The sequence below is a fragment of the Gouania willdenowi genome, chromosome 12, assembly GCF_900634775.1.
Source record: "Gouania willdenowi chromosome 12, fGouWil2.1, whole genome shotgun sequence".
Classification (NCBI taxonomy): Eukaryota; Metazoa; Chordata; class Actinopteri; order Blenniiformes; family Gobiesocidae; genus Gouania; species Gouania willdenowi.
In genome coordinates, this window is record NC_041055.1 from 30,081,367 (window position 1) to 30,105,603 (window position 24,237).

The 24,237-nt window shown below is 36.6% G+C and overlaps 1 protein-coding gene across 9 annotated transcripts in view; it reads left to right on the forward strand.

Annotated features, from left to right (window-relative positions):
- Positions 1–24,237, forward strand: part of LOC114472926 (disabled homolog 2-interacting protein-like) — a 172,215-nt gene that overhangs the window by 62,590 nt on the left and 85,388 nt on the right. For 8 of the 9 annotated variants that reach the window (XM_028462247.1, XM_028462246.1, XM_028462241.1 and 5 more), the window contains exon 3: positions 136–254. In XM_028462247.1, the coding sequence (XP_028318048.1) occupies positions 136–254 (119 nt within the window). Of the gene's footprint in view, positions 1–135; positions 255–12,470; positions 12,588–24,237 lie in introns of those variants that run through there. The other variant, XM_028462249.1, reaches the window with a different exon arrangement.

Below are 24,237 nucleotides of genomic sequence, written 5' to 3' on the forward strand. Positions count from 1 at the left end.
AATTTTTTTCTAGGATAGCTTTGAAGAAAAAGCAAGAAAAAATAAATTAGTTTGGCTTTTTATTTAATAAAAACCAAATATTGTCTGAATAAACGTAACCTTAACATATATACTCTTTCTCTTCATCTTCATCAGGGCTTCCTGAGTCGGCGGTTGAAGGGTTCAATAAAACGTACCAAGAGTCAACCCAAGCTGGACCGTAACTCCAGCTTCAGACACATCCTCCCTGGCTTCAGGAGCGTCGACAATGACAGGTAGGAGCTCATTTTTTATTTATTTTTTTACCAGTTTTCAACCAAATAAGCTATCTTTAGCCCAAAAAATACTACTTGTTTCTTTTTCCCTACATTTTGCCTCTTTTTGTTCCATATTTTTGCCTCTCTTGACTGTTTTGGCCCATTTTAGTCACTTTTCTTGCCCTGCTTTTGTCACTTTTTGACCATATTTTGCCACCTGTTACTCATTTTTTGTCATTTTACTTACACTCATCGCTGTTCACCCTTTGTTTACTTTCTTGGAACGGCGGCTTCGTCAATTGGCTCGATCACCATTCAATCAATCTAACTGAACCAATATGTTTTCAACAATGAATCCCTCTGTAAAAAGTGAGGGGGATGAATTTTTGTTTTTATGAAAGTGCAAATAAGACGTGGTTGGGATTTGGTGTGATTTTTTTTGAAATACTGAGGAAACCTGGACTATCCATTAAAAAGGTGCTATCCTCTTTTGTTTAACAGTACCTACTTTTAGATCCATCCCTGCAGAGTTCACACACACAGATTACATCTATCACCCTCTGCACGGATCATTTCTCCTGATTATCTGCGCTGTGGGGACAAATGCCAGGTTGTCCATCTGTGACACTTTTATTTAAAAAAAAAAAAAAGAAAGATCCTCCACAGCTTTTGATTTCAAAACTTGGAGCGGAGTTACTTGCTCTCTTCATACTTTTAATGAGGCATTAGCGTCACTGTCAGACTAGCACAGGAGGAACACTCCCTATTGTTCAGTGTGGAACATGGTGAACTGTCCCCACGCTGCCGTCGGGACAAAATGAGCTTTGTCTCCATCGCTCTCTTGCTTCTGAATATTTAGTCTCAGTAGAAACTAGCAGACTGCTGTATCTCCATGTCCATGTGATGGATATAATTATAGCTGTACATGTACAGTTGTTTCTGTGAAGAATGAGGGGAAAAAGCATGAGAATGGGTGAGTGGAGACACAGGCTGTCCCCATGGGGGCAGAAATCAGTGCAGCAGAAGACAGGGAATCACCAGGGGAGGGAAATGAGATGATGAGATGCAGGATGGGGGGGATGAGGGGGTGTGGGGGTATTTCCTATACCCTGAACTTTCATACACAGCCTTGAATGTGAGATTTCATATCAACTATTCAGCTCTGCATCTACTGGTGCTCACATGCATCCATGAACTTAGCTTATACAGTATGTACATATATTAGGGGTGTAACTAGGGCTAGGCAATATGGACAAAAACTCATATCTTGACATTTTCTTCTCAAAATGACGATATATGATATAAACAATAATTTTACCTCAAAGTCTGACCAGAAAGACAATTCAAAACTGCTGCACAAAATGTGCCAATTTTGGCTTTTTCTCCTCTAAGAGACAGCATGTGTGAGTGAGTTCTGTAGTGTAGCTTGTTTAGATGAAGATCTGGGTTAGAACGCACTCAACAATCCATCTAACTTATGCTGTTCTGAGAAGTAGTGAAAGCAGCGACTCCTAAAACAAGCCATAAATATATACAGTGCTGTGAAAAAGTGTTTGATTCCCTCCTGATTTCTTACTTTTTTTTGCATGTTTTCCACACTGAGATGTTTCAGATCATCAAACAAATTTAAACGTTGGTCAAAGATAACATAAAAATAAACACAAAATGCAGTTTTTAAATTAATGAGGAATAAAATAGTCCAAAGCTATATGGCCCTGTGTGAATAAACCTCAGTTAGTCTGCAGAACCAGTGGTTCTAGTGTGTTCTAATGGTTGAACGTCTACTTTTTCAGTTTCTCTGCATCATTTATTTATTTATTTAATGAATATTTGAACCTGTTACGTTCACATACAGGATGTGGTTCTTTGACCTGAGGAAATCTAACCACACCCAGCAACCTTGGCCTCTGAGCCATTATATTAAGCGCACACATTCCTGTGGCTCTCTGTTTTTATATTTGTACGTGTGTGTGTGTGTGTGTGTGTGTGTGTGTGTGTGTGTGTGTGTGTGTGTGTGTGTGTGTGTGTGTGTGTGTGTGTGTGTGTGTGTGTGTGTGTGTGTGCGTGCGTGCGTGCGTGCGTGCGTGCGTGCGTGCGTGTGTGTGTACCACCAATGACTCATGCATCTTTGTGCAGAGTTGCAGCCTTTTCATCTCAACTCAAAGTCTGAATTATACATATTTACTGCACACACAATGATCTCATACACGTCAGAAGTCATGTAATAATGAATGGTTAAGTAAATAATGAACGGTGATTAATACGTACGTTAACGCTGAGATCAAAACGACAAATAGAATCAACATTCTAGTCCCTGCACTCAGATTTTAGTGTTTAATATTAGTCACAACTTGATAAATCTTTGTATTACAAACCATAAAGAAGACAGTCAATAATTGCATGATTATGAACCAGGACAGGGGTGTAAAACATATTTTAGTTCAAGGGCCAAATACAGACCAGTTTGATCACAAGTGGGAAAGCAGGAAAACAAGCAAATTCAACATTATTCTGCCTTATTAATATCTGTAAAATAATGGAAGTTACAGACAATATCCAATTTTTACATTTACTTGAGTTTGTGATCAATTTGGGAAAAATGTGTAAAATTATTTTATAAAATTGCACGATTCTGGAAAAGATAAATATTTATTTTTAAACAATTTGTGAAATAAAATGACTGCCGTCATGAGTTAAAGTGTCGGATAACTGTACACCCTGGCAAATAATGAGGATATTCATTGTATTTATGTATTTGTAAGGGCTGAGATATTTACAAATTAATTACTTGGTATTTTTACACAATGATTTATGTTTTCTGTATTTTTGACTTCGTCTTGCGGGTCGAATTTGATGCTCTAAAGGGCCTGATTTGGCCCTTGAGTTTGACACAGATGAACTAGCATGTTTTCTTAATTATTTCTAAATTGGTGCCCAAATAAACTGCAGTGTAGTTTTAGGAGCAATAAAGAAAAACTATGAGGGAACAAGTCAATATTTTGTGAGAAGGTCAACGTACAAATATAGAAAAACGTCAAGGAGCTCATCTATAACTAATCTCTAACTTTTACCCATTTTTTATTATCTTTTCTTCCTAAGTTCAAGACTTTCAAACTTAGTGTTTCCATTTATACTCAAAACATAAGGCCACATAATTCATAATATTTAGAGCTGGGACTTTAATATGTTAATTGCAATTATTTAATGACAGAAAAATAATGTGCTAAAAAAATACATACATTCAAACTGAAAAACATTGGATGCTCTAAAGGGCCAGATTTGGCCCCCGGGCCTTGAGTTTGACACGTGTCTTAGATCATTTCTTTCTGACGACCCATATCCTGGTTTATAAAAATCTTTATATCATATATTGAGTCTGTCCCAGGAGATGATGCTGTGTCATTCCACAGTTGTTACAGGTGGAGACGATGGATAATGATGAAAGATTACAGCACAGTGAGGAAGAGGAACATTCATCCATAAATTCAATAAAGCCATGACATTTAGTTATTAAATTCTGTAAACATTCCCCTGGTAATCTGACTATAATATCTAACCTCTAATAATGCTCCTCTATCCTCCGTTCCTTCCTTTCTCACTCATTTACTGACATTTTGGAATCAAAATCTTTTAGTAAACCTTTAGGAATGTCTGTTTTTTTTAAAAATATATATTTTCTTTTTCTTTTTTTGAAATTTCAGATCTATTTTTACATTCTGCTTGCAATGCATCATGGGACGGTTGAGTATGACTAGTGTGTCCACCGTGCATACTTAATAAATGTCCCCATATAGTTTACATATTTTTAACATTTAGCTTAGTTTTCTTTCATTTGAGAAATGTATGTGTACACATGAAAAATAAATATAAATGTAAAATGTAAATCAAAATGTAAGTCTAAATGTAAAATGTAAATGTTAAATCTAAATGTAAATATAATGGCGGGGTTGCTCCAAATTGACGCACTCGAAAGAGTTCTAAAGAGCTTTATGCTTTACACCAAATTAACATTTAGATTTAGGTTTAACATTTAGATTTTTTCTTTTAACATTTTGATTTACATGACATTTACATCTAACATTTAGATTTACATTTAACATTGATATTTAACTCTTACATTTAGATTTAACATTTAGATTTATTTGTCTTATTTACTCATTTTTAACAATGATATTGAACCTGCTGTTTTACATTAAATTCTGTCTCAAATGAAAGAAAAATGAGCTAAATGTTAAAAATATCAAATCAGTCCTTTCCTTTCAGTCTTTTAATAGCACTGCATTTTGCCTTACCTTGCACATTTTCTATCGCAGTTTTCATCCTATTGGAAATAACACATTCTGTTCATTGTCTTCCTTTCTGCAGTACCTCCATGCTTGTTGTAAATCACCATATTTGTGCTTATTACCTTAACTCACACCCGGTCTTTTAAGTTTTAAGCTGTGTAATAAGCCATTAGCACACTGGATGCATTTATATAATCAGTCCATAATCCTCACATGTGTATTAGATTTATTCATGGTTTTATCTGCACGTTCCGTTAGCACAGTGTAATAATAGAACACTGGGTCCTGTCTAGGGAGACTCTCGTATGCGTACTCACACATTTATATTTATTTTTTTTGCCAATCTTGTGGGAAAAAAAAACAACAGCAGCGTTTTAATCATTTTAATTGCAGCCATATAATTAGGGAGATGCTTCTTCTTTTTGCTTTTCTCTCTGGCACCCTTCCCTTCTCAGCATCTCATTTTCCAATGCATCTGCACCATGATCTCAGGGTAGTTTTGTGTTATTAGGAGCTGACTTCGCCCACCACTGTGCATTTCATAGAGATAAAAATGGCACGCTGCATAATTCCCGTAAAAATCCAATAACATCCCAAAATGTAATGCCTCTATATTAATTAACATTGGGCAACTTTAGAATATTATCTGATGTGATTTGGGTTCAGTGACTTTCTAGGGTTCATATAAGTAAATGGTGGTCCCTGGGGGCTACATGCGGCCCTCGTTCTAATTTTGTGCAACCTTCAAAGTAAAAGCACAAAATGACTTAAAAAAAAATATATATATACACATAAGCCTCCAAAAGCACACAAAACAACAAGAGAAAACCACAAAATGACTCAAATGACAAATGAGAGAAAAGATTTACCAATATTACCACAAAATAACAAACATAGAGACAAAAAACACACAAAAAAAATGGGAAAATTACACAACAACAAAAACAAACAAGGTGAGAGAAAAAAATGAACAAAATGACCACAAAATAGCACACATTAAGCAACCATAAACACAAAAAATACAGTAAAATATACAGAGTGACTCATAGCACACAAAACAAAAACAAACATCACAGGAATATATGCAAAGTGACTTTGAAAACACACAAAATGACTAGAAAAATACCGGTACACAAGATAACAACAAAAACATACAAGATGACAGAAAAATGAACAAAAGGACCATAAAATAACACACAATGAGACCAATAACACAAAAAATACACAGAATAACTCATAGCACACAAAACAAAAACATAAAAATACACAAGATAACAACAAAAACATTCAAGATGAGAGAGATATTAACAAAATGTTCACAAAAAACCACACAATGATAACAATAACACACAAAATAAAACAAAAATACAGTAAAATATACAAAATGACGGCAGAAACACACAAAATGACTCCAAAAATACACAAAACCATTTGTTTTGTATTGTAATAATGCTCAAATTGGTCATTTTATTAAACGTTGACATTAATGGTATAATAATTAGTTTAGACAATCCCATTTTGTGGCGCCCACTATCATAATAGTTGCCCGCCTTGGCTCTAGGGTGATGTAGATATTTGGAAGCAACCTCAAAAGAAGAAATATAGATAAAAAATGTTTAAAATAATTGAAATTTTCTTTATTTTTCATTTGTTTCATTACTCAGTGATACTTAAACTTAGTGTAATAACACAATGTTTGCACTATAAAAGAATATCTTGTCTCTATTTTGAATCCACTTCATGTCGCTTGTTGTTCCGACTTTGTGGAGGCCCCTCATTTGGCCCTGAAGGTGTTCCTTGTTGTGTTGACACCTGCCCAGCTGGTGTGGTTTCACAGCCTGGTGGTTATTTAACTCCGCGGGGGTCTCTGGTCAAGGGTCTCCTCTCTTTCATTCTCTCACCGTGTAATGATCTGTAATGGATGGAGCTTTGGGCGTGACAGGAATACCGAAGACGCCATCAAAGAAGCGCTCGGCACAAGCCTGTAAAAGAGCTCAGTTCACATGCAAATACTCATTAATTCATCCCTCTGCTCCGTCCACGCAAGACTTTTCACATATTCAGTGTTTCTCTGACTCAGTGAATACATCATATTTAGGCCTCAAATAGATACCGTGTTAAGTTAACTAATTTTATTAATTAATGTGTTGTTTTTTTTATGTAGCTGAAACTGGCAAAATTACTGGAAGTCTTCCGTCAATTATCTTGATTAAAGGGATCCTCCAAATTTAGCCTAAAATCTTTTAAATATACTTATTAGAAGACCTATGCCTAATAAAACACATTAATAATTTCATTTTAAAAATGGCTCTACTTTACAGTTTTAGAGCCTGTGTTCCTCCATCTTCAAATCACGTGATTGATGATGTCACACGGCCCCACTGCCTGTAAACATCCCATTGTTTTCTGTTGGAGTGAAACATTCAGCCTGATTTTTAGATCATTTAGCAGCTTTTTCAGCCAAAATGTCAATTTGTGCTGCTTTTGGTTGATCTGAAAAACCAGGAAAAGTTCAAGATGCCGATTTTAACCTCTTTTTTTACCGAAAGAGAATAAATACTGTGAACCTGTGACCACAGGGGGCGACAGTTCTAACTCTGTGGTTTTGTAGTAAACAATGAAGCAGAGAAGAAGTGCTCTCCTAAGGGATCTTTACTTTCCAGAGAAGAAGTGCTCTCCTAAGGGACCTTTACTCTCCCTTAAACAGTGCGCTGACATGCTCTGGTGGCTGAAGTTAGCGAGTAATCACGGACAGCTGAAGACACAAACTCTGAGAATAAAAGTCCTTTTGGGTGGGAGTCCTTTAACAGTGTGTGGTTTACTCGCTAACTTCAGCCACCAGAGCATGTCAGCACACTGTTTATTATTATTTTTGAGCGGTGAACTAAATCATGAAAAAACTGAATAAATATTCACATTTAAAAAAATAAATGAAAACAGTTATCTGCTCTTGTAATACAGTTAACTAGAATTAAAATGCAAATGTAATGTAGCAACAGATAGGATCAGGTTTTGGGGAAATGTGAGATTTGGTTCCCACTCAGATAAAACCTGTTTACAAAGTAAGCAGTGAACAAAGCTAAGAAATTGAACCCTAGCATCCATTCGTAAGTGTTAATTCTTCATTTTTTAAATATATAGTGTCCTTAAAGTAGGCTCTGACTCAGATCCCTGGCCACTAAAACTTCCAGTACAAACAGCTGAGCTCAGCTCCTCCAGAGCAGGAATATCCACAGTAGACCACGCACATGGAGGGAGGCTCTTAATGACTTTGCTTGGAGTTAAAATGGCCTTAGTGGGCATTAGCGCTGTGTTATGAAACCATGGCTCTTCAAACTTTGATTTCCTGCTGGTGAAGCTCCACGGGCTCCTGCTGAGCTTTATATTATTCACCAATCACAGACCTTCTCTAGACGCTGCCTCATCAAGGTCAGACTGTGGTAATGTAATGGTGTGTCCGCATTAAGCCCCAGTCAGAGTGACCCACATATCCATTAGATGAATACATTAGGTCAACGGGAAAACAGACACGACTCAGCCACAACATTATTAGAACATTACGGAAGTTAAACAATGTTTATCTTTATTGATGGAAAAAAGGGAGGATATATTTGGTAAAAAAATCAAAGGTAATGTATTGAAATTAATAGTAAAACAGTCAGATTGTGATGGTGCACCATTGGGTTTTACAGGTTGAAAGGCTGGCCTTTGTGTTAGAACAGGTGCTGTATGGAAGGGGTTCTCAACCTTGTGGTCACGACCCCATTTGGGGTCACGAGACACTTTTTTTTAACAATTTGAGCCCATTTTTGCTTATTTTTACCGTTTTTCTTCAACTACACCAAACTTGCCATATTTTAACCTATTTTTATCACTTTTTCTTGACATATTTACATATATACATTACTCATGTTTTCATGCTTTTTATGCACATTTTTTCAACTTTCAAGACATTTTCAACCCTTATAAACACTTTCCACTTCTTTTTCGTGCTTTTTTTTTTTTGGCCAATTTAACCACATTCACTATTTGTCGTGCCCATTATTTGCCAGTTTAAAGTAAATGTTCCTACTTTTTGAACTACATTACCCCAACCCTCCCAATTTTTCCCTATTTATGGCCAATATTGACACTTTACACCATTTTTACCACTTTGTCTGTCCATAATTTGAAAAGTAGAACAATCTGTTTAAACTGGCAAATAATGGGCATGACAAATCATGAATGTGGTTAAATTGACAAAGGTAACTATGGTGAAAAGAGGTTAAAAGTGACAATAATAGGTCAACATATGTGACATTAGGTGTTAAAAGTGGCGGAAAGGGTTCATAAGTGCTGAAAACACTGGCAGAAATGTAATGTAGCACAAATGCAATAAAAGGAGCAAAAATATGGCGATAAAATTAAAATAGGTTAAAACAATGGTGCCAAACTAATTTTAGTTCAGGGCAAAATAAGTAGTAGTTTGTTCTTAAGTGAGTTTGTTCTTAGTGTCCCCAACTTTGTACTTTACACGACGTATAAATGATACATAAAGTATCTAAGGCGACAACATATCAGTGCAGGATTTTTTGTTTTAGATTTAATAGATTTTCTGACCAATATTTATTTCATTTGCAGAAATTAGGTGATATGATTTCAGGAAAATTGAGTTTTTTTTAACAATTTGGACTGCAGTCATGTGATGAAAGCATGGGGAAAATTGCGATCCTCCAATTATTGTGGGGTTTTGTTGAATTTGTGTATTTATAAATCTGAATTATTTACAACTGAAATGTTTTGGTAATTTGGACAATATTTATATATATATATATATATATATATATATATATTTTTTTTTTTTTTTTCTTTTTTTTTTTTTTCCTGTCTTTTTAACTTTCTGCGGGCCGAATTTGATGATCTAAAGGGCCAGATTTGGCCCCCGGGCCTTGAGTTTGACACAGGTGAATTAAAATATGGCAGTGTCTCGTGATCCTAAATGGGGTCCTGACCCCAAGGTTGAGAACTCCTGCTTTACTGTATGAATATGGGATATTACTGCCCTGGCTAATCATCTCAGTGATGAATTGGTCCCAGCCTCACAGAATATGATATTTTAATACAATTAATGATAAATTGTGGAATGGCAGATTTCTATTTCTAAGTTTGTTTGGGAGGAAACAGGTGGTTTTCTCTATTTGGTCATTGCACAGGAAACAATGTGACTGTGATCTGGTCTTTTGTGTAAAAACAGAGAGAATGTGTGTAGCCCCCGTCTATGACCTATTGTTCTGTCAGTTTGCATTACACGTGCACTGTGTGTGTGTGCGTGTGTGTCATGTGTCCGGGAAGGGCTAGAGGTGATGTCATGTGTGATGACATCACTGGGGGGGGGGGGGGGGGGGGACGTGCAAAGAGAGCAAATTAAAAGCCATAACTCAGGGGCAGCTCCTCCTACAGCCGCAGTAGTTTATCGTATCGTAGCTTCCTGTCTGGTCATTAAATCCCTCCCCCCCTTCCCGCCCCCTCGTTCTGAAACTCATGCCAGTTCTGCCACTGGCTGTAAACTCTAATATTAGCATCAAACTCAACCCTAAAGAGATGCTTCTCATCCTTTATCCAGGTTTCACTAAGACTGACCCATTATCCTCAACGTTGTAGCAAACAAGCTAACAGACACATTAGCCTAGCTTACAGGACTAAGAACACACACACACACACACACACACTCCCTAAAACAGGCGTAAACTCATTTTAGTTCAGGGGATAAATACGGAGCAGTTTGATCTCAATGAGCCACAGTTTTAATGCAGGAAAACAAGTCATTTCTACATTTTTTTCCCCTAGTTTGCACTTTTACGTATATATATAATACTAAATATGTAAGAAACCGACAATATTCAAGCAATAAGTGACAAATATCAGTCCCAACAGGATCTCCCTTTAAATTTCCTAGATTTTGTAACCAATTGTTATTTAATTAACTGCAATATTTTGTCATAATTGAAGAAAAATTTAAGGACTTTGTAAGAATTTAGATTTTTTTCAACTGTTTAACATTAGAAATGTTGACTGCAATCATGTGGTATAAGCATCAAGAAAACCACGAGCCCCTGAAAATATTGTTTAGTTTCATTTACACAATGATTCATGTTTTCTCTGTAATTTTGTTTTCTCCTGCGGGCCGAATTGGATGCTCCAAAGGGCCGGATTTGGCCCCCGGGCCTTGAGTTTGACACGTGAGCTAAATGAAAGGGAGTGGCACCTCGGCATAAAGTTTAACATCATAATGAGCTCAATCATTAATGTAATAATATGACTCAATAACTTTATCTAACCTCTACACACGCACACACGTATTCTTATGTACATACTGTACACTCCCACAGACTCCAAGGAGGCATAAAAATAAATTAACTAGTTGATAATAAATAAATACAAATTAAACTATGAGACTTTCCTGGTTAAATAAATCCAAATAAAAATGTTATAATAGCCTAAAACAATAATAAAACATCCTAATAAGTTAATGAACATAATAATGTTTTAAAAGCCAAGATGAGAGTCAAACCTAAACAGATTTTAAAACAGCAACATTTTATCTTTTTAGTAACGAGTTACGAGTCTCCAAAACAACCTTCAAGGAACAGACATTCAAAGAGCAATTACACATTTTCTAAAAACTTTAGAAATATCGCTTTTATTAACTGTAATGGAAACACAGCTACTGACAAATTTGTAGTGATAGGCCACACCCACAGCGCTGCTCCACGGATCACTTCTATAACAGCCGTGAGTAGCACACCTAAGCGTCCGTCACACGACCTGGGGGTCGCCGTGCTACACACGGCTACAGAAAGTCATTTCTACTTTGTAGCCCTGAAATATCGCTCTAATGAGCACATTGTGCGCAGCCACAGCACTGTTCTACGACACCAGGGACTTTAGGGTCAAAGTGTATGTTATTTATAAAATAATAAAACTGGCCCACCATCTAAAGAACGTCTCAGCATCTAAGCCCCTCCCACAATTCAGAGGCTGACTAATTATTTATTAAACCAGCCAGCCCCTTTAATAAAACACAATCATTATTTACTGGGAACCATGTTCATCCTCTACATCATGGCCATGGAGGCTGAGACTAGAGAGACTCCCCCCCAGACGGCCTCATCCTGGGCTAGACGCAACCTGGGGATGTGTTTAATGAAATAAATTGTTTTTCTTGCCATTGTTTTGTTAAAATATATGGAATGGATTAAACTGAATGTTTTAATTAAGGCCAAAATATAATCATATATATATATATATTTTTTTTTTTTTTTAACTCGTACCATTTCATTCCAAGAACATAAATATATGCAAGGAAATCTTCTTCAATTGCAGAATAAAAATGAATAAACGTCAAAGTACAATGAAATTTACAAATATTGAAATAATAAATGTATTTCAGCTTCTAATGGGTTCATCAGTGGTGTACATATACATACATGCATGTGATGCGATTCCCATCTTCACCACCACTACACACCATATGCACTTTATTCAGGCTCCTCCCACCACCGCGCTCACACTGAGATGGGAGGTGAATTCAACCCCCCTGAGGGAAAGGGTTTAGTTAGAGTTGGGTTGGGGTGGGGAGGAAATATCCTTCATTCTTAAAGAAAAGTGTTGGTCAGGTGTCAGTGTCAGGACGTCTTTAAAACGATTCAGGTAGAGAGGAAAAGAAGAAGAAGAAGAAAGAGGAAGAGAAAGAAAGGAGCATAAGGAAGAATTCTGAGCATGCATCCAAACACAGGAAGTAGGACAGGCCGTGTTTAGGCTGAGGGAGAGAGGAGAGTAGAGCTGATTCTCCACCCAGCAGCAGAGGGAGGGAGGAAGGGAGGGGAGACGTATTCAGGGTGAGAGAAAGGAAGAGAATCACAAGTGAGGAGGAGAGGCGTGTGTGTGGTGGTCTGCATCAGCAGCAGGGGGAGGAAAGGACAAAAAAAAAAAAAAAAAAGCTGTAAAAATCGCCTCTGCTCGTCCGCGTCCGTTCCAGCTTTGGGCTTTTTTTCCTGATTGTTCTGTGAGATTCTGACGATGCCGGGTGAGTGTTCAGTGTTCTGTTGCCTTTTCAACACGTCACTCTCCATCTTTTGTGCATGGAATGTGCCTGTGGATGCAGATGTGTGCGCTTTATCCTCCAGCTGTGGCTGCTTTTTCCTCACACACACACACTGTACATCCTGCACAGGGCTAGTGCTATACGTTATCAAGTCATAAGTCATTCAATTGGAAATGCACTCAACTCCCAATCAGCCATGATTCACAGCGGTCCGATATCATGTGAGGGTTTGCAGCAGAGACAAAAGGGATGCTCGTGCCAAGACGCGTTTTGGTTATTGTTATTAATATTAATACTGTGTGTATTGAGCACCAGCAGCAAACAAAGCTGGCTTGTGGAACACGTAGGGCATCTGCTGAAACACTGAATCAGATGACTGGGCCACACAGCGAGGTCAGCCGGCTGCTCTTGGCAGGCGTTCCCAGCCCCAATGTTGCACGCCGGTGGCAATTTGCAACTGTGTAAGTGGCGTGCGTTTGCCAAACTGTTGGCAAATCATGTCTTTGTTTTTTTTTTTTACCCCATGTTCAAGTCAGAACATGAGCTGACATCGTGTTAACCAGCACCTGCTTGTTTTTCTGTTGTTGATTTTCACCATTTCACCCTAAATTTCACCTGCTTTAAATGCGTGTGTATCCCTTTAACATGATTCCATACGGTCTTACAATCTATCTCACATACAGCGGTGTTTCTCAAATAAGGGTATGTGTACCCATTAGGTGTACATAATGGCACTACAGGGGGTACGAGAGAGAGAGAGAGAGAGAGGAAAATTAACAAATGAAACAAATATGGTGTTTTATGTTTATTTTTAGTTTTAAAAAAATTATAACCACACTGAATATCACCAGCAACACACAACATGACAACAAAAACACACACACTAAGAGAGAAAAATACAATCACTAAAAAATATTCAAAAATAACAGAGAAAAGCAAAACACAAAATGACACAAGAAACAACCAAAAATACACACACACACACAGAGAAAAATTTAGATAACACCAACAACACACAAAAACGACAACAAAAACACACAAAATAAGAGAAAAATATACTGAATAATAAATACACAAAAATAACAGAAGAACATACAAAATGACATAAGAAACAACCAACAACAGACATACACTGACAAAGAATAATTTAAATAATTCCAAAAACACACAAAACAAGAGAAAAATATCCTGGATGATCACGATAACAGAAAAAATAACAACAAAATACACAAAATGACACCAAAAACACACACACGGCGATAGAATGATTCAAATGATGCCAACGACACACAAAATCGACAACAAAAACACACAAAATAAGAGAAAAAAATATACTGAATAATAAAAAGAACAGGGAAACAACAACAAAATACACAAAATAACACCAAAAACACACAAAATGATGATAGAAATGATCTTGATTAGAACGAACTGAAAATACAAGAGTCAGTCTAAATGATAAAAACTATAGAAATAAATCTATTCACTAAATACTGATTTATTCTATTTGTTTACAAAATGGGATTCTTTATCATTTTTTCCATTTTTATGCTCTATAATTGTTTTTTCACAGAATTCTGAGCAAATTGTAGTTGTCAGACATAAGGGGGTAATGCATTTATTTTACTGCGCACACATTTGTGATCAATTGTGTAATTATTTCAGTCAGTTATGGTGACGATTTCAGCTTCTAATCCCACATCAATTTTCTGGAGAAACTGTTAAAAAGATAAGTCGATAAGGAGGAATGTCTTCCTTTTTTGTGCTTGGATGCTTCTTTCTGTCTCTGTGCAGATATGTTTCAGTCTCGGAGCTCAGCTGGCGTGTCTTTATTGCAACAATCGGGGAAAACTAACCTGGCCTTGACTCCTACATTTATTTTACAGAAGCGTTTTAGGCGTTTTTAGCTTTTCCCAGAGTCGTACTTTAATGTTTTTCTCAGCCTGGAGCTTTAAAAGCGACGTAGTTCTTGCCAGAGCAAATGTATTTGTGTGTGTTAACATTCACCTCCTGCAATCAGGGTGTGTGCACGTTATACGTGTATTTTCATAAACTCTTTGTCAGAACTTGCCAAATAGTTACAGAGATTAAAGAAACATAAAAACAACAACAACAGAAGGTAAAAGAAAATCACTGAACATGATTGGGTAACACAAGGGGCCCTTAATTATTGTTAGTTAATGCATTATTAAGCAATAATGAACCATTATAATGTATTACCTAACATTAATGAACTTATCAGTTAATGCATTAATAAGCGGTTAATTACTGCACATACTGAAACATTATTAAGCATTAATACAAGTCAAATAATGTAATTAGTTATCCTTATGTATGCCTTACTTAATATTAGTTTATATATTAGTAAATTGTAATAATGTCTCTAGTAATTACTGTATTATCTGTTATCTATGGTGCTACTTAACCATAGTTAACCAAGAGTTGGTAACCTTTTTGTACCTTTATTGTATGATGTAACGCATTATAAATGCTCAACTGCCCCATAAGCATAACTGTTATACATTAATATCTGATTTTATGTATTATTATTTATTTATTTTATTGTCTTTTTGACTTTTTGAATAACACATTATTATTGCCATAGTTAAGTCATGCTTAACTAAGGTTAAGCATGACTTAACTTTAAGTAATGTAACTGCTTATTATTGCAGTTACATTACTTAATATGTTAACGAATGTTAGGTAATATATTTTAATGATTAATAATATGTTATTAAACGATTAATTATTAATTAATGCTTAATAATGCATGAACTAATGTTAATAAATGGACCCTTGTTGTAAAGTGTTACCTATGATTGTAATTATTGCTTTGAAAACAAACAAAAATAAATTATATAAAAAATATACAATGATTAAAATGAGATTCTTATTTTGAGGTGAAGATAATGAAGTGAATAAAAAATGGCTTAAATTAGAAAACAGAAGAGAACCAGCAGTTGTTTATGTTTCCTTGTTAATTGTGGGAGGATAAACCTGTTATGTAATATGTTCATGTATTTCACATTGTTGATTTACTTCCAGATTGTTGCTTTTCAAATTCTCATAAACTGAAGTTATGTAGAATGATTAAAATGTCCACTTGTGTGTCTTTATAATGATATATATAATTATATTATATATATTAATTATTATAATATAATTATACAATTATATAAATATTACTGAGAACAGGTGTTCTCAACCTTGGGATCAGGACCCCATTTGGGGTTCCCAAATGGGGTCTTCAAGAAACAGAGAATATTTTTTTTGAACAATTTGAGCATATTTTTACTTATTTTTTACCCTCTTTCTGCAACTCCACCAAACTTGCCACATTTTAACCTATTTTTATCACTTTTTCTTGTCAGATTTTTTGCTCCTTTTAATGCATTTTTGATACATTACTCACATTTCTGACAACTTCAAATTCCAATACTTTTTCTACACATTCTTTCCACTTTCAAGACATTTTTCAGCACTTATAAACCCCTTTCCACATATGTTGACATATTATTGTCACTTTTAACCTCTTTTCACCATATTTCATGCTTATTTTTGTCAATTTAACCACATTCACCAGTTGCCACGCCCATTATTTTCCAGTTCAAACTAATTGTTCCAATATTGACGCTTTGAACCCTTTTCCTGACTTTTTCCGTTTTTGTCCACTCTAATATGCAACTTTTAACCAAATTCTGTGGTTTTTAAAATCCCATTTTACCACATTTTTCACCATTTTTGGTCACTTTTAACCTATTTTAATTCTGATTAAAACAAGGATTTACATATTTAAGATGACTGTATACTATGGTGCAAATAATGATAAACTTCCTGGATAACAGTGGATATTATTCAGATAAATAACCACATTCACATTTTGTCATCCCTATTATTTGCCAGTTTAAACTAATTGTTCATATTTTTTAAATTGCATTACCCCAGTTCTCGCATTTCTGCATTTTTAAGCTAATATTGACACTTTGAACACGTTTTTAAAATCCCATTTCACCACCTTTTCCACCATTTTTGGTCACTTTTAACCCATTTTATTTCTGATTAAAACAAGGATTGTATTTTTTTCAGGAATGACTGTGTAGTCTTTATCCCATAACGTTCCATCAGTGCTCGATCTGCGTTTCTCTGTCATTCTATAGATTATCACATGTTAATCGATTTACTGAGAGATGATGAAGTGGAGCAGGGCAGTTCATTAGTGGGGGGGGGGGGACCACACCCAGGGGCGACTACACAGGGTGTTTACAACCATTAGTGGTTTATAAAAATGTGGGGATGAAGTAGTTTTGTAATTAGTGTTTGTTTGTGCAAAGGAGTTTAAGTAAGCATTTAACAGTGTTGCTATGTGATGTCACACAATATTTCGTTCCATTTATTATTGTAATAAGGTCATGGGTTCATGTCCCCATGTTTCTGGCTTCTTTGTTAAAGTGTTTGCATGGTTTTTTTTTTACAAAAGCGTATTATGGATTTTGTCTGTGCGGTTTGATTTTCTGACACAATGGATGAATGGATTTTAATATGGAAAAACAATATTGTTCTCCTCATAAAATGTTACTTTAAAGACAAGCTAAGTTGTTTAATTAATTTGATTAATTCTAATCAACAGTTACAAAATGTTGGTAATATTATTATTTTTTTTGTTTTATGTTTTATCTTGGGGTTTTACAATAATCTAATTATTATATTTTATTTCTTTAGATTTTAACTTGTTTTTTAGTTTTTTCTCAGTTGAGAAAAGCTTAAAAAATAAAATAAAAAAATTACATTCATTGTCAAAATCAAATAAAACATTGTAGGACTACGCTATAATAATAATAATAATAATAATAATAATAATAATAATAAAATACTTCTACCTTCATGTTTAATTTTTTGCACTCAATTAAACAAAATATTGTGGAGTAAGTTTGATTAATTTTTATTCTAGAAAGATTTTAGTTTCACAAATAACACTATTTGATCAGTTAGTTTTCAACTTTACCCAGGCATACATTCTATATACATCTGTGGTCCTTCTAAAGTTTTAGCACCGCAAAAACAATTTGACGATATTATTAATTTCCCTTTTTTGCATCAGGATTGCTTCATATTAATTTGGTAAAAGGAGTGATTCGTTTAGAAAAGGCATGCGGCAGGATTATGTAACACTTGTCTAATGAATCATTTACAGCCCTGAATTACTTTTAGGTTGATAGAAATGAAAGAGAAGACATCTGACATGAAAAGAATTAAAGCATTAAACCATGTCTCAGTCGAAATGAGCCATCTGAAAAGGATACAGTTAGAATAATTCATGAATATGTCGCATTTCTAGTGTTTGTATGTGTTTAATTGAAACTCCTGAAGTGCGTCAGTTAATGGGAAGCGATGTTAGTTATAGGTTCCTCCTCCTCCCTGTCAGAAAAAGGCTGAAAGAAGAACATATGTTCATGACGAGGCAGTGCTGTCAATAATTGAATCACTCATTTGCTCCCGTGCCCTGAAGGCCACAGAGCAGAGGGGAGCTCTAAAGCGTCCGTCCCACAGGTCATAGTCTTTGTCTCCTCTTTTATGTGTTTCCATCCGCTCAAACAAGCAGCCTGTCACCACCTCAACCTCGTTCTATTTATTACTAAGCTTCTTTATAAATGTAAGATGGAGGGCAAACTGTGGCAGAATGAATGGAGTGAGCAAAAGTCCTGGGTGGTGGGGGGTTGGTATACATACTGTACATTATGCTCACTGAGCTGTTGCAAGTGCATATCTAAAAATCATGCGTGGTAGCAGCACTATAGTCCAGTTGGACAAACCAAGCTGTGTAAGGTATTAGAGAACAGACTGGGCTCTGCAGGGGAGAAGGTGCTCACCATTACAGGAGAGTTCAGCCACAGTTCGCAGACACAATGCTATAGTTTTCACCTGCATGAACAGTTGCACTTTGTAGACAGTCCCTGTCCACAATATCTTTCTATATTAACATAAATCAGGTCCACAAACCTTCACCGGTCCAGAGCACGCTGACTGTCCTTGCGAGATGGCTGAATAAGATGTTACTGGCATCAAACTCAAAATGTGTCAATTTCCACCTCATGTTTAAGTGGTCCGTCACGGATGCGTAACGATTCCGCAACAGATACGCAGACCTTCTATTTTTGCAGGTCGCCGGAGCAACGACGCATTCATTCAGCAAGGATAAGCTCTTGTGGCACAGGAAGCAGTGCACAGATACAAAATGAAACATCTGGTTTATTTTTAAAACCGTGTTCAAGGCGGATCGTATTTCCATTTTTTTTCCCACCCGTTTGCTCCTTTCCATGGAGGCGGGGTCTATTTCCAGATTTCTTCAGGCACGAGGGAGCGGAGCTACACCCTGGACTGGGCGGCAGTGGATCGTATTTCACATATAAATATTGACCGTATCCATGGCTGGATCCCTTTTGGATCATTCCAGGTCATTTCAACAAATAGCACACGAATTTCAGTCTCAAGAAATTGAGAACATTTTACCAATTGTTTCATGATTATTCATTAGACACTTAGTTAATTTTTAGTTTGATTGGATTAAAACTTTTTGAGATAAGGACAATTTAGGGAGGTGGGTATGTGTATTTTCCGCTTCCAATATCTCAGGAACTACATCACCTATGAAGCCGAAATTTGGTATAGTAATGCAGCTCCACCTATTCTCTCAGAATATATAAAAACATCTGCTATACATTCTATCTGGTGGACATGCCAGCTCCTCAAAATTTGAAACAACGTTTGTCAGGGTTTTTATGTCTGGAACATATTTGGGCCTTCACTAAACAACTTAGCATATGTCTCAGCTCTCTGTAATTTGATCAGCTTTGAGTCATGAACGTATATTGTTCACATCACTAATGATTAGTCACATAGATGCATTGGTTCTATGGTGTCACGCTCTGGAAATCTAAAAAAATTACTTATTTTTACTATTTTCACTGGCCCATAACTTCATGTGGGAATATAAGAAAAAATATGATCTCTGTTTTAATTTATAGTATAAAGGTTTTGCCCAATTATTTACACAGTTGCACACTTTTTTTGTAGTTTATTTGTTAAAATTTCCCACCAAGGGCACATTTGTGAACTCCTGGGCATTTCCAGCTAAAAACAGCTGTAAATTACTTAAACATTGACACATTTTTTAAAGAAAGTTTGTTAGCTTGTAGGTAGGACTTCATACTCTCATGATCTCATCTTGTATTCTTTGAATAACAACAAGGACTGTGCTATGATGTAGGCTTGGGTTTAATGACGTTCCTCCATGCAACCTCATCCATCGCTGTTTGTTTCCAACTCTTTAATTCTATTCATCTTCATCTTGTGTTTCTTTTTGTCACATCCTTGTACCTAAGAATGGGTCTCCCTTGCTTGTGTTTACCTTCACAGAGCTGGGAATACAACAGTAGTCTCGGAAGTCTTCCATTTTCTATTCTGTGTACATGGCCTAGCCATCTGACGCCCTTCTCAAATAAGATGTCTTCCATAGATGGTAGACAGGATTCTGCAGCACATTGTAGGGGTTGAACGACTTCATAATTTTAAAAGTCGACTTTATGTGCGTACTTGTTGAGTCAACGTCGACTAGTGGATGACGTCACCAAAAGCTGAAGCCGATGCTCACGGGGTGGCGGCCGAGTGCCAGCTTTGGTGAAGGAAGCTGTAGCTACCATAAAAACAGCCCAAAAAAAGTCCACAGCTTTGTGACTTCACAATAACCGTAGACTCACGGTAGGTGAAGCAGCAGTGTTCCTGGGTTTACTTAGCTCCTATAGCATTTAGCTCGTTTAGCATTTAGCTCATTTAGCGTGTCCCAGGGGCTGGAGGTCTTCTGTCTTTCCCCGCTAACGGAGCCTCCATTCTGCGCTGCTGATGTTTTCCAGATCTGCCTAATGCACAGACATGTTACCACTATAGCTAACGTTAGCATGTATATTAGCCATAGTATCTGCCTACCAGCTGCAGTGTGAGCTCAGGTTTAGGAGGCTGACGATCACCACCGTTTGTCAGTGTTGAGCGATACTAAAACGGGAAATCATTACGGGTCTGTCATTAAAGCCAAGAAAGAGTAATAAAACATTAGGAATGAGGCAAATCGCACACCTACCGATCAGATAATCCACGGGAGCGCGCAAGCCCGGTAGAGGACAACAGGAGTGCACAAGCCAGGTAGTGGGAGGAGCACAAAGCAGGAAGGAGCGAGAAACGCTTGATGTTGTGCTGCCTTGCCGTGCAGGGGTACTAGGACCCTCCTTTGTTGTGTTGCGCCGCCATCTTGTGCAAAGGTCAGGTACTGCAACTAGTTGACGTCACTTGGACAAAAGTCGTGAGACAACACTAAAGTTGACTAGTTTGTTCAATCCCTACCACATAGTAGGGTTGATAGTACAACCCTACTAGAATGTTAGCTTTAAAAAGAGACCAATCCCATGCATGTGCACCAAAGGGTTCAAGGACAGTTATCATTATATTTAGGAAATGTCTTGGACAGGCATTTTTCCTCAAATGTAAGGGGTCAGATTATACATTTATTTTCATGAATAACTAAGATCCTTCCAGGAGCCAAAATGGACTTTAGGGCAGGCTGGGATTTGACATCCCTGCGTGATATTGCACTTGTGTTAAATTGTCTTCCTTTCAATCACGTCTCCTGAGTCGAACACGGCTCATGTTTTCATCATCCTCCGCCCACCTGACTGCCATGCAGACTTGTGCGAGCCTGTCTGGAATGTGTTGTGTCCTCCTCTGTTTTTCTTTCTCACTTCTCTCCTCCATATCTTTCCTTTCCTGTGTGCACACATAGGTGGTGCCCTATTGAACAGGTTTGTGGTTTGCAGGGAAATAACATCCCAGAAGCATTGGCCACAGTCACAGAAGTAGCTGAGAGCGCTTTACACTGCGTTTCTTCTCTTGTGACCCCTTCAACTCACTGCTTGTATCTTAGAGCATCGTCAAGTATGTATCAGAAACATATCAAACATGTTTGTGTGTCATGAAACTGTGACATAAATGAATTAATCTATTATTACTGTGCGTGCCAAAAGGATTTTGGCACATTTTTCATGCTATTATGAACAAATTTGTTTAAGGCAGTTTTAAAGGAAGCTTGATTACTCAATTACTTCAACGAGTTTCATCTGTATCTGATCTGGATTGCGCATTTCATTGCGATTTTTGCAAAAAATGGGAATCCCCATGCATTTGATTATTAGTGGGGGTAGAAACTTCTCCCAAGCCTTTAAAGCACACAAGTCAAACTCAAGGCCTGGGGGCCAAATCCGGACTTTTCAAGCATTAAATTCGGCCCGCAGGAGAAAGTTAAAAAGACAGAAAAAAGATACATTAATTTCCAAATTACCAAATAAGTCAGTTGTCGATATCTCAGCTATCTAAACACACAAATTCAATTAATTTGCAATATTTGCAGTCATTTTAAATCTCAAACAAAATTTTCCTGAAAGTATTTCACATATTTTTCCCAAATTAAATAAAAATCGGTCACAAAATCAATTAAATTTGAAAGAGAAAATCCTGCTGGGACTGATATCTGTCACTTATTGCCTGGATATTGTCGGTGCCTTACATACTTTATGTATCATTTATACGTCGTGTAAAGTACAAACTTGGGGACACTAACGTTGAAATTTCTCATTTTCCCGCCTAAAATCTGCAGCCCTCTTAAGAGAGTTTGACACCCCTGCTTTAAAGTGTGAATGAATAATGTACCATGATCAGAATCACTGATCCAGATAACTACCAATATCTGGCAAAGAGGACATTTTACGCTTGGTGGAGGTTTGCGCTTTCTGGGTGATTTTGTTCTTTACTGCACCACGTTATTATCTATAACTCAAGCTTGTGCGGTCTGTCTTTCACAGCGTGAGTTTGATTCTCCTGCAGCATATTTTTGTTCAAAGGAGCGCCAAAAAAAGAGGAAATTGTGTTGGAATGCACGAAAAATGAGATTTTCACCATCCTTCATGAGATCAGGTTGGTGTGTGTGTCCACAGTAGTGGACATGAACACACGTGGAATGTAAAGTAGAGCCTCCACATGACTTATGATTCACAGAGGGCCATTGTTCTCTCACTGAAGGATAAAGAGTGAATATATGTTTTCCCACGGAACTTATTACAAACATGTTTCAATGGATACAATAGCCTTACATTACATTGGGGAACGGACTAAAAAAAAAAACCCAATGAGGTATGATTTTTATCAGGACTCAGACTGCAGGAATGAGGAAATCCCCCAGAGTGTTTAGTCTCCCAGCTTCACATTGGCTTTGTAGTTAACCTTTAGCCATTTAGCCATTCTCCCAAACAGCAAGGCATGCACGTCTGTTTACTCTAGATAACAGCGAGCAACTCAAATGCGTATAGCATTGAGGAGAACAAGAACATCACACCTCCTCTAGTTTCACCTTTAAAATGATCCTAAAATGCTGTGGGATCTAGAGGACGGGGCCAATAATGAGGTGCGTTGACCCTTCCCACTACTGTACGAATGCAAGCAGCTCCCGTTAAGTCCCTCAAGTCTTTCTATTCTTTATGACATGACATTGATGTTAGCTCTGCAGGCTCATAAATGATTCAGTCACATTATATGTCTGTCATTCACAAAGTGGGCCTATTTGCATGTGATTACTTCACAAAGTAATGGCCTTTTCTGGAGGTTTTTGTCACATTTCTTTCAATTAGATTGTTTCGTAATCTATCCGGCCAGCTGCGTTTATTTTTGAAAACCTTGACCACTTAAATCCACTTCCCCCTTTTCCCCCTTAGTCCATGTTTTCAGCCAAGGACTCAGTACGTTTCTCACAGAAGGCCAGTCCATTCTTTCCTGCTACTGGGAACAGGGGAGAGGAGGGAGTTAATAATGGGCTGACTTCCTGGCTTCCACTTCAGGATCTATGTCATGTGAGAAACAGTTTGAGATGGAGAAACTCTATCCCAGAGTTATTGATTTTTTTTGGGGGGGAGCTCAGTATATGTTATTTGAGAAGTCGTGCATTTTATTTGTTGGTTGGTTTTGCTTATTCTTCTTAATGAGGAATGGATGAATTAGAGGTAAAACAGATGAAGATTTATGTGGAAATTAAGCTTTAATATGGTTTAGTAGCAGAGTACTGATGTATCCTACTCACGTAGAAGTACTGTTACTTGATTGAAATTATACAAGTAAGTCATATGTAAAATACTCAAGCACAAGTAAAAAAAATAGCTCAAGGAAATAGTGCTAAAAGTAAAAGTTACTAGATACTTTCACCCCCCACGTTTATTTTTGGTAATAAATCTTGCAACAGTTCCCTTGCATACAGTAAACATCTCATGTATAAACTTAAAAAGGAAGAGACCAAATCGAAACCTACTTTATTTTCCACAAAGGCATCTGTATAAAATAAAAGGTTTGTCAAAATGTACAATTATATTTTAAATAAAATAGCACCAGTGAATTCAATTTAAAAAAAGAAATAAAAAAATAAAAAAAATAAAAAATAAATATATATATATATATATATATGTTGGAAATTAAAATTGCCAAAAACGAACAGAAAAAGTGGTCAAATAAAGGTTCAAAGTGTCAATATTGGAACAATTAGTTTAAA